Genomic DNA, 12332 nt, shown 5'->3' with positions numbered 1-12332 from the left:
CCCCCCCCCCTCTCCTCCCGGCCATCAGCCAACTCCCTGCCCCGGAGAAAGAGATAAAATTAGCCCCCTCTCTTGGGGATTTTGTACCGCTTTAAAATGGTATAAAGTTTAATATTAACGAGCGGCACGGCTCGGCTAGAACAGATTGACTTGCGTTGATTTATTGTGAGCTGTGCAGGTTGTTAGGGTTCTAGTCTCCTTCACCTGATGGATGGGGCCTTCGATGGATCTCACGCTGTTTGGAGCTAATATGCACATTCATGCGAAAGCTCTATGGACCAGACTTTTCATTCACGAGCAAACCGGCAACATTGTCTCTTTTTTTTTCCCCTCCCCCTTTTTCCTCCCCTAGTTATGGTTCCAAACCCTGGAGGTTGAGATTGTTCTGAAAGGAGTGGGACGTGACGATGAGCGGGGAAGATTTGTGGAGACTGTTGGGTGTTCCCATGACTTTGTGCAGAGTCTTCATTTTTTTTTTTTTTTTAATCGATAAGTGCTGCTATTTGCATCAGGAGATGGTTCAGCACAATGGTCTCATGTCTGATTCCACGAGGGTTTGACAGCTCCGCCTCTCCCCCCCTCCCCGCCCCATCGCCTCCAGTCAGTTCGTGCGTGCAGAAAAAAAAACTGCTTCCGTTGCATCTTTCAGCACACTGGCTGCGGCCTGTGTCTTCGAAAACCTTTCTACGGAGTCGGTGCCAAAGTCTATACGGGTGTCAGAGAAAGCATATCAGGATTTATTCCCCCCCTCCCCCCTCTCACGCTGGAATATAATGTCACTGCTCATAATAGGGCTTCAATAATCTGGTAGCTGCCTTTCTAATTACCCACATAATTACCTCCGTACCGCTCAAACACTTTCAAGATGGCGTCACGGTTGTCCGACATGGACTTTCTTGAAATGCGAAGGGAAGACAGACAGGCTGATTTCACAGGCTGTTCTGCCGTTACAGTCCATGTGCTTTTGTTTCTAGGTCAAAACAGAAGTGCTTTAAATAAAGCATTCACGTTCTCTCATATCGGACTGCAACACTTCACATAATAAGTTTCCACAACGGACTTCCCCCCACCCCTTCGTTTTGCATCATACGTCGTTGTCAGAGGCAGCTGCAGATCTGTGCTCTGCGCTAGTGTTAGCTTTACAAGTTGCTGCGCGCCCGGTGTTTGAGTACGCCGCGCGAGGAGTAAAAAGTAATGGGGCCGACGATCCCGTGGCCTTAAATTGGCCCCGGGGCTCAGGAGCTGACATTTACAGTACAAACAAAGGCTTAGGGGACAGCTTATCCCTCCAGCTTGAAATAGCTCGCTCACTGGTGGAGGCTGCGTGTTGCTGAGGATAAGGCTCGAAACAACCCGCTGCTTCTAAATGTGGTAGTTTTTTTTTTAGTTTTTTTTTTAGGTAATATTACTCCTCTGTGTCAATGTCAAACAGCAGGGTAATGTCAAAAATTATCATCTCAGATTGGTTTTATGTGGATTTTGTTCAAATTAGGAGTCTGTGTCACAGTCGAAATATGAAAGGTCCTTATACAAAACATCTATCTATCTATCTATCTATCTATCTATCTATCTATCTATGCTAATATAGATGACTAGCTTTGTCTTTATTTATCAAAAAGTTTATTTTATTTATTTTTTTTTGTTTTCTTTCAATGAGAGGACTTATTTAGCATTACGCGCCGCACGTTTCCCCTTCAGAAGTTGACCGAATCGCCCGTGGAAGGTGGTGTTGCCGAGAGGTGATGTTCCAAGACAACTGGCGAGAACAGCAGAGAGCCGACATCTTTAATCAACTTTTCCATTTGCTTCCTTCTGAACCGTTGGGATAATTCATGTACATTCCACCTGCGCATTTACACAGACATTCCTCGGAGCCGATGTCTGCAGCCAAGCCAGCACATCTATTCAGGCATTGTGGTGTCTGTAAAAGAAAACGTAAAGGGGAGGGAGGGGGAATAAGGTGCATTTATTGGGACCATTCGTAGCTGCGGGTTTGGCAGCATCACTTTGTTATCGTGTTTGGATTTGACTAAATTCGGTAGCAGTTAGAAAAATATATTGCATCACAGAGCACAGCCTTTTAAATTAGCTTTAACGCCAAATTTAAGCACGCTGTAAAAGCGGATGCAGTGGTCAGCTGCATCAGAGCCTACGATAACGACAAGAATGTTTTCCTAAGATGTCCTCTTCCTCCCCCTTTCAGGGCAGGAGGAATCGGTGGCCTCCTTCAAAGGCAACGAGTTCTTCAGCTACAACCTGTCGCAGACCCCCATCCAGAGCAGCCTGGACGAGATCACGCTGTCTTTTCGGACCCTGCAGCGGAACGGCCTGCTGCTGCACACTGGAAAGTCGGCCGACTACGTCAACCTGTCCCTGCGGAACGGCGCTCTGTGGCTGGTCATCAACCTGGGCTCGGGCGCCTTCGAGGCCCTGGTGGAGCCGGCCAGCGGGAAGTTCAACGACGACGTCTGGCACGACGTGCGGGTGACGCGCAACCTCCGCCAGGTCGGTGGCGAGTCTGTTCGCTGGCCTTTCCCAAACGTGCTGAAACTCACACTTTTTTTTTTTTTTGTCAACCGGCTGTTGTTATTTTAGTCGCTGACACGAAAATATATGAAGCAACGATGACGCTGCACCTTAAACTCCACCGTACAGGCGTACCTAACGACAAATCTTTTTTTTGCTGCTGCTGCTGTTTTTTTTTTTTGACAAAAACACTGAAGCCAGTGGCCCGTCAGGTGGCTGACAAAGCCACATGTAATTAGCCGTTCCTTCAGTAGACGTGACGATAACGTGTCATCGCCCTCGTCAGTCCCGCTTTCTCTAATCGCGGCTAACAAGCGGCGGCGACGAGTTATTATTTGTAATGAATACATCCTCCCTCCGCTCGACGAGGTGTTTTATTAGCACTGATTGATGAGCGAAGGGGATGACACGGCACGCGGCTCGTTCAGTTTGGTTTTCATCTGGCACCGAAAACCATGAGGACCGTTCGCTTTTCTTGGCGAGTCCCAACTCCAGCTCCGGGCTACGGCTAATGCCTGGAACCTCCGAACCAGAAGCACAACGGTAGTAAGACTTTAATATGCGGCTGACGAACCGGGAGGTGAACTTTATTTATTTGTCGCCCGGCTAGCTAACAGGGACGCATACGTCACCTCCCGTCGGCTGCAGCCTGGGACAGTTAGGCGTTTCTCCCGGATCGGGCCCGATGCATGTCGCGTGCAGCTGCCGTCAGACGAGCCCCCCGCAGCCGAAGCTGCAGCTGGAGCTTCGACCCTGCTGCTGGGAAAAAATAAAAATACCCAAAAAAAATAACACCTTGCAGCTACTTATGTCAGCTTTAGAGGAAAAACATGGATTCAGGCTTGAACAGCAATCCTTTTTAGGATCAGCCGATACTCCTTATACATCTGAGGATTTGGCCACACATACTTTTTTTTTATTGTTGCTCAACATCGCAGATATGTGACCATCAGCTGTCAGCAATAAAACAGACCCGAAACACTCAGCGTGCCGCTCAACAAAGAGGCGGAAATGAGCATCTTAACAGACTTTCAGTAAAGCAGGTCTGACTCTGACGTGCTGAGAAGTGAGGCTGTAGCATTCGAAAAGTAGAAAACAAATCATAAATACATGAAATCGATTAGACCGAAGTGGGACTCGGCTGTCTTTAGGTTTGTAGAAGACGAGAGACGCCGCCGAGTCAAGCAGGACGCACTTCTGTGCGACACGATGAGCCTGAAACATTAATATCTTACCTGTTGGACATGGCTGTTCGAACGACCTCGGCGTGGAGAAAAAGACGAGGCAAGACTCGGTTTTTGTACCTTCGGGACACACTCATGTACTAAGGTACAGTATATTTCCTGGTTAGGCTTAGAGCCAAGATTGCTGCTTCAATAGAGTCTAATTAGAAATTAAGATAAATACAGTTAAATATATAACAAACAGCTTTTTTACAGGTTGGAATTCGGACAAAATTAGGACTGTGATGACTAGGTAACGGAGTAGATCTGTTAATGTGTCTCTGTTGGTAAATAGGGTTACAAATGAACACTTTTAATGACTATTTAAGTCCGTTATTTATCAAAACACTCAATTATGAAGAGAAATAAACAGATAAGCAACAAGGAGTACAAAATTGTGGCGTGAAGTGTGCTGAAGAGTCAGATTAGGAAACAAAATGGCTACTTCAAGCAGGGCTAAGAGCCAAGCAGACTGCTGCAGTCACGGCCTTTTTGATGGAACTCTGGGGTTGTTTGGATGCTCGTGGAACAGCAGCAGCTTGCTGTAGCACTTCCACGTTCACTTCCCACTGCTGGAATAATCGTGTGTGATAAAACAGACATCCGTGTAAAGGTTTTATTTTATTTATTTTTTGTTTATCGGTTTAAGCTGCTTCAAGGCGGCAACAATCTGCCTCCGCTTCGGCCTCACCTGCGTCCCGGACTAGCCTTTAGCTCGTCACGTCGCTCAGAGATAAACGGCTGCGGTGGTGTCAGCTGCTCAGAAGCTTTCACGAGCGTCCCTTCAAGTACATTTAAGTTTTTGTTTTTGTTGCCACATAAAACGGCCATTTTGAAAAACTCCCTTGAGCCGCAGCTGGACCGAACGCCTTCGGCCCGAGCCGCACGCCGCTTCCTTCATCTTCATTCGCCTCGCCTTTCAGGGAAACTAGTTTCCGTTCCCCCACCTCCCCCCCGCCTCCCTCGTTACCTCTTTGGAAGCCACGCGCGATCGCTTATTCTAAACACAGCGGAACCCGTCTGTGCGGCTCCTGAGCTGCAGGAGTCGCGCGTCACGTTTGCTCATCTCCTCCCTCGGTGCGGGGCTCGTCGCATAAAGAATCGGAGCAAAGTTCTGACTAAAGGTCAGCTTCAGCTCTTCGTATTTTCTCGCCGTCCACAGCCGTACGCTTCAAATTAATCATGACCTAACTGTGTAATTCTATTTGAATGCATCGATTCCTTATCTCTCACTTTCAGGCGCCAGTTAGGTAACTATATATATATGAAGTGTGTGTGTGCAGAGCAATATCATATCAGGCCCCGGCCGTGCTTTTTTTCATTACTGGTGAATAAAAGAGGGCGACTCCAGACATAATGGCTTGTTTTTCTGACCGTTCAGGTCAAAGATTTGCTGAAGGCCTTGACGGACACAGATCAATAACTAAGATTACCTCGTTTTATAGCGGTGACACCTGAACGTGTCGGGTCTTCCTTTTATTTATTTATTTATTTAAGTCATGACTTCACGGAACACACACCGCGCCCTGAAAACTCAGACATCATTGTTTCAGTCGGCTCAGATCCATTTCTCAGTGGAGTTCCGCAGAGAGGTTACGAACGGTCAGTGTCTTACCTGCTGCAGATTTCTCTTTGAGCGACCTCGGTTCGGCGTTTAAACCCGAGCGGAGTGAGGCGCTGCCATCTTAAATCCAAGAGTTCTGAAGCATATCGTGTGGGTGGGATTTCGTAAACCTTCGCAGAGCTATATTGCGTGAGAGTGCTACAGCTAGCTGCTGCTGCTATTTGTGCTTTCAAAACAACCGCGAGGTTTTTCTGTGAATAATAATGGCAAAATATATATATATATATATATATATATATATATATATATATATATATATATATATATATATATATATATATATATATAAGTGGGATTTAAGTTGTTTTTTTTTTCCCATTTGAAGTCGATCAAAGAGCTTTCTACTGCAGGTAAGATATTTATTGTTAAAAAAAAAATTTAACTACCCCTTTACTTTTTTGATTGAAGCTCATCCTGTTTAATCCCTGATGCTAATTTTGCCCTTAAAGTGTCACATATCTCTCTTTTTTTGTGTGTTTGACCTTAAAAATAAATTAAAAAATGAAGCTAATTAAAATCTCCATCATCAAACATCATCGATCCTTTAAGATAAAGACACAAAAACCCAGTTAAATCTAACTCACTGAAGCTGCAGACGCTGCTTCATCTGCCAAAAAAAAAAAAAAAAATCATTTACCGGACTGATTTTTGTCAAATCCTTCCATCTGCACAGTTTTTTTTTCCCCTTTCTTCTTCCTTCCAAGATGTATGAAACGATTGACATTTTCAGAAACAAAAAGGAATCTTTGAAAACCGCGAGCCTCGTCATCGCCACCGCGGCCCTTCTCAGTTTTCACCTGGACTGCGTCTCGCAAAAGAATATTGTATTTAGTTAAAACCCGAAAGCAAAGAAATGGTAATTGTTTTGACATATTACACCGAGGAGTGGGAGCTGTTACATTTCTGCAAGAATTCGTTTTAACTGTAGGCTTATTGTCATGGCAACAAGCACGTCGGTTTTGTTTTGTTTTTCTTTATTTCTTCATTTTATTTCTTTCTACCTTCAGCCGTTCACCTCCTCCCTCTAGGTGATGGTGAAGCCTAGAGGAGCTGGCGAACGCAGCCTCGGTGCCCGGATGTCTTTAATCTGAAATTTAACCGGATAAACCGGAGCTTTTGGGGTCGAAAGACTGTCAGCGGGAGGCGAGATCTGATCCGGATAATGTATCAAATAAAAAAAAAAAAAGAAAAACGGGGATCGGATGAGATTAGCGAACTCCTCAAAGCCCGCTCTTTTAATTGCCTCAGAGAGTCAACGTTAAGGCGAGCTCGACACAAGTAATTAGGCCTAAAATTCCCTCTCTTTTGCTTTTTCTGTCGTTTTTCTCGGCTAGGTGACGATCCTGGTAGATGGGATCCTCACCACCACGGGCTACACCCAGGAGGACTACACCATGCTGGGTTCCGACGACCTCTTCTACATCGGGGGCAGCCTGAACACGGCCGACCTGCCGGGGTCTCCGGTCGGAAACAACTTCATGGGCTGCCTGAAAGACGTGAGTAAAAAGCGGCGCAAATGGAAAAAAAAAAAAAGGCAAAAAAAGAAACCAGCCCTAGGATTTGGCGTGGCAGGGTGTTTCAAGGAGAGGCGCTCAGTCGGGAGGCAGCGCCGCCGCGGGGATCCCTTCGAGAGAGCGAACAGGCAGGAGGAAGGAGAACCCCATCCCGGGTCAAACTGTCCCCGCTTCCCACGTTTTTTTTCCCATCCTCCTCCCTCCCCGGCCCGCACCTGTCACATCGATTACCCTCAGCGAGGGAGACAAGTTCATTTCGCCGACTTTCAGAATTTTTTGGAATCCCGGCGCCGCGGCTCCCTACCCCACAAACCGGCTGATCACTTTCAGAAAACTCTTACGTGATGGAGGGTACGATTTAGTTTCCGACACGAAATCTTATTAGGCTTCTGCTCCTGATCGCCGTTAAATCCAGCTGCAGGGGCTGCACGGGAAGAACAGAGCAGACGCATCACTTAGAGACAGGATCCATGAACCGCAGAAGACAAATAGAGTGTAAATAACCTGATTAGGCTCCGTGTAGCAGCAGCAGCTCGGCTTCGCACTGAGAGACGGTTCATACGGACGGAAACCGGTCGGTTCTTGTTTCGGGCAGGGGCGGCCCTTCATGGTGGAGTTTTCGTCTGGTCTTCTGGAGGGAGAACGGACGCCGTGAGCGACCTCCTGCAGCGCCGTGAGAAGGGTCGGGCTAAGAGCACGTGAGCGCCGCTCAGCCGCTGTCACGTCAAGTTTTAACCCGATAGCTGTGGAAAACAAACAAAAAAAAATGTGGATGAGTGCTGGCGGCTGTCTTGAGTGGGGTTTGCTTCAAATGGACACCCAGTGGAGACTTTTTTCAGATTTGTCTGGTGGTTCAGTAACAAACGTATAAAAACATTACATGTAAAGAGTTTGATTGTCAACACAAAGCTGCTATTCTCTTCTCTGCTCCAGAACTCAAAGAACATCAAGTAAATCATTCAGTTTATTACCTCCACCGAGCTGGGCATGTTGTCAGTAGTGTCTGTCTGTTTGTTTGTTTGTTTGTTTGTGTACAAGATCACTCAAAAAGTTCATTTTGGTGGTGATCCAGTCAAAGGTCAAGGTCACAGATCAGCCCGTGCTCTGACTCTGCAGCTGTATAACAGGAAATGTTAAACTCCACAGCTGGGCAACTCCTGGGTCAGGGGTGATCACCGCTGATTTCAAGGTGACTGGGTCAAAGGTCAAGGTCACAGATGCCCTTGTTCTCTAGCTGTGCAGCCATGTCACAGAGGGAAATTAAACTGCACAGCTGGACACCTCTTAGGTCAAGGGTGATCACCATTGATTTCAATGTCATGGGGTCAAAGGTCAGCCTCACAGCTGACCTGGTGCTCTTACTCTGCAGCAGTGTGATGTAGGAACGTCAAACTCCTCAGCTGGACACTTCAGGGCCTGTTGATTTCAAGGTTCATAGGGGTCAAAGGTCAAGGTCACAGGCGACCCCTTTGTTAAAAACTAGTCTCTGCTCCTACATCTGACCCTTCTGTTTTGTTTGTCTGTCTGTTAGCAAAGATCAGGTAAAATCTAAAAAAAACAGATTTGGAGGATGTTTTGATGCTGATCCATATTCTGATCCAGATTCTGATCCAGATTCTGATCCGGATTCTGATCCGGATTATGATCCGGATCGCACTGTTTTTTGAATTGCGCTGCGCCCTCTGCGGAGGGTTTGCGCTCCCTGAGTGCTTGTCGTTCTCATTATTATAAATTAAATGTAATTACGTTCAATTAACAGCTGGGAGGTTTGATGGAAATTTAACAAAAAAAAAAAATATATATAATGAAGGAGCAGAAACGACGACAGAAACGGCAAAACGTTCCGAGACTCTCAAAATCCGGGAGAAACACTTCCGAGTCCGAGTCGTCGGGTTTCCACTCGAGTGGGCTTGTTAAATCCAGAAGTGCCGCTGCTCGCGCAGAGAAGCTAAATCCAAACCCAAGTGTCGAAGTCAAAAGTGCATCTAATTCGTCGGGAGGTACCACGGGCACATTTTCCAACAGGACTAAGAATGTCATTAATTATTACTCAACATGTTATTAGGGCAGTGGAAGCGGATTATCAGACGCTTTCATGCAGCTCTCCGGCTCCCATAAGATGCACCTTTAATTAACATTTCTCCAGCTGCAGCCCTCGCCGCCATGCGTTATTTCATTAACATAAAGCAGCTTATTATCCGCTCTTTGTTACCTGCAGCACAACAAACACTCATCAGTTTGTTTATTCAGTTATGTACGAGGTGTCACTGTTGCATAAATAGAACGAGCGTCGCAATCATGAGACCGAAACCGGTATTTTAAATCCAAGTGAACGGCGCTCCCGTTCGGCGTTTGTTGTTACCGTCTCCCCGGTCGGCTACATTTTCGCGCCTTACACTCGACCTGACGAGTCACCGTCTACTCGCGTCTCGCTTCCTTTGCAGCCAGCAACTTCGAACCTGCAGCGGGTCGGGGCCCCGCAACGCCCTTTCCCGTCCGCGTTGTCCCTGAATGCAGCGTGGGGCCGTCGTCTTCCAGGCAGCGGAGTTTGAAGCAGTTTACTTTTTTCACGTGCCTCGAAGTTTCCGGGTGGCACATTTAGGTTGACGCGCCCATGGGAGCGCAAACCCTCCACCGAGAGCGCAGTGTGATTAAAAAATAGTGCGATCTGGATCATAATCTGGATTATAATCTAGATCAGCACCAAAATTTCCTCTGAATCTGTTCATTAGTTTTTATCTGATCTTTGCTAACAGACAGACAAACAAACAGGAAACGGAACCTCCTTGGAGGAGGAAACGAAAGGGTCACATGTAAAATCAGAGACAAGTTTTTAACAAAGGGGTCACCTGTGACCTTGACCTTTCACCTCCACGAACCTTGAAATCAACAGGCATCCCCTTTGACCCCTGAGGTGTCCAGCTGTGCAGTTTGACATTCCTACATCACACTGCTGCAGAGTTAGAGCACCAGGTCAGCTGGGATGTTGACCTTTGACCCCATGACATTGAAATCAATGGTGATTACCCTTGAACTAAGAGGTGTCCCGCTGTGCAGTTTGATTTCCCTCCGTTACATGGCTGCACAATTGGAGCACAAGGTCATCTGTGACCTTGATCTTTGACCCCGTCCCATTTAAATCAACAGTGATCACCCTTGACCCATGGGGTGTCCAGCTGTGGAGTTTAACGTTCCTGTTATACAACTGCAGAGTCAGAGCACTGGCTGACCTTTGACCTTGACCTTGAACCGGATCAGCACCAACATGTAATCCCTCGTTCCTTGGACCATGTTTGACTTTTCCTGGGAATTTCATGAAAATCCGCTCAGAACCTTTTTTTGTAATCCTGTACGCACGCGGATGCTATTAAAAACTTATAGAAGTAATCTGATTACCTCGGTGAAGGTAATCAGATTACAGGTGGAGGCTGTGGTGGAAAATGTTTTATTTTCATGGCATCACATCACGTTGGACTAATAGTTACCTCACACTGGGGCTCTGTCTTTTCTGCTAAAATATCAGTAAAGCTGAAAGATTAAATAACGAATATCTTACCTGTCGTGGATCAGTTCTTTAAATGGCTTCAGTTTGGGAGAAACGGATTGTTGAGCGAGGCCCAAGCCTGGGTGGGTTTCAGGCAACAGTTGATGTGAACAATGATTTATAAACCTTTACATTCTTATTAAGTTAGGGTTAGAGAACAAAGACAGAACAGAGATTTGTGAGTGTTCAACGTCAAAATAAAACAGGCGATATTGGAGAATTATTCCTCCCGTCACACCGCCTTTTTAAAATATTTTTTACACCAGCAGCTGGTAGTGACACGGCGAGGTGTTACTACAGTCAACACATGCCTCCCACCTCCTTTCCTGGGAAAAAAAACAAAACAAAAAACAACAAATTGGAGCATCCCAGCATCTGTCAGTCGGAGTTTATTTTGAAAGGATGAACAAGTAGAAACTATGGTCACGGGTGAGCTCAACTTTACTGCCTGGAGTGAACGCCAAAGTTTAGTTTGTTTAAAAAAACTAAAAAAAAGGTTGGACCCAGTAGGCCCAGATGCATATCTATAATTAATTAACTTTTGGAGCCAGCCCCATTCAAGATGGCTGCCACAGCTAAGCGAACGTAGCGAACACAGAGATGTCTATAATTCAGCCAACTTTACAGACATTGTGCTAAATTTTGGCTAGGTCGTAGCTGGGAGTCATTCACAACACATGCTGCAAGTTCTTACTCGTTGTGCAATATTTTAGCTCGAAATGTTAGCATTAAATGTTGGGCTCGACCTCGTTTGTCTGTTAGCAAAATATGTCATGAACCACTGGGCGGATTTTAACAACACTTTCAGAAAACGGTCGCCGAACGTTCATCTACGGCCGATTGAGATTCGGAGCAGACCCAATTCGGCATGGCCGCCACAGCTGACGGCTCCAACTCGGCCGGTTTTACAGGCACAGGGCTAAAACGTGACGTGGTCGTAGCCGAGCGTCGCGTGACAACTCACGGCGAAACCTCCGGGGGGCGGCGAAGCTCACAGGGCGCTTGGAGTTGTGAGATCGTTTACAGCTCAGCGTTCGTCAGAGTCGGGGGTTAAACGTGTCGTTAAAGAACGTAACCTGGACCCTTTTTAAAGCACTTTTCTTTCTTTCTTTTTTTTTTTTTTTTTGCATTTGTTGAACGGTGTTAAATGGCCTGTTTACATAATTACGCTGCCATCTGCATGCACTGAAAGGAAAATGAGATGTTATTTATGGACAGGTTATTGTTCCGGCGCCGCTGCCAATGCTCCAACCTCCGCTCCGTGGGCGGTGTGGCTGCTGCTGCTGCTGCTGGTGGTGTTCAGACCTACTACTGCTGCTGCTGCTGCTGCTGCGGCGGCGCGTAATCACACAGATGTACCGTAGGCATGGAGGGGGGAGGGAGGGAGAGGGGGAGTAGATTACGACAGGAAACGGAGGCTCGAAGATGGGGCCGGTAATGGGAGAGTCGTGGCCCGGGTTCAGAAACGCGGTCGAAGGTCCCCCCCACAACACCGCCCCTGACCTCATTGGACGAGAGTTCAGGTGTAGGTGTTCAGTCTGGAACTATTAAGGGGAAAGCAAGGAACGGAGCTGCGACGGGTAAAAAGTCCCCCACCCCCACCAAAACGGTCCGAGTTCATCGGGCCGAGGGGAACTAATGGCTGCTCTCAGACCAGTGTCACGACTGCGCCGACACACAAGGGACCGACAGACGGATCTGCCTTTGAAGTCCAGAGTTCTTTTTGTTTTTTGCGCCCCCCCCCAAGCACATCATTAGGTCCCTGCCTTTAAAGCTCTTCAGTGGTGAAGGCGGCAGGTTTCTCTTCCCAGTGTTGTTGCTCCTCACAACATGAGTGTTAATGACCGGGGAGGTGGGGGGCTCTGGTTTTGTGTTTTTGTTTTTTTTTTTCCTTGGGGGGG

At 46.9% G+C, this 12332-nt stretch overlaps 1 protein-coding gene across 1 annotated transcript in view; it reads left to right on the top strand.

Moving 5' to 3' along the window:
- Nucleotides 1-12332, top strand: part of nrxn2a (neurexin 2a) — a gene marked incomplete in the record, with an annotated part of 142128 nt that overhangs the window by 48364 nt on the left and 81432 nt on the right. Inside the window, 2 exon segments of the mRNA XM_025006366.2 lie at nt 2204-2505; nt 6708-6869. Coding sequence (XP_024862134.1) covers nt 2204-2505; nt 6708-6869 — 464 coding nt within the window.

The sequence above is a fragment of the Kryptolebias marmoratus genome, linkage group LG13 (genome assembly GCF_001649575.2).
Source record: "Kryptolebias marmoratus isolate JLee-2015 linkage group LG13, ASM164957v2, whole genome shotgun sequence".
NCBI lineage: Eukaryota > Metazoa > Chordata > Actinopteri > Cyprinodontiformes > Rivulidae > Kryptolebias > Kryptolebias marmoratus.
This window is presented reverse-complemented; position numbering and strand designations above follow the sequence as displayed.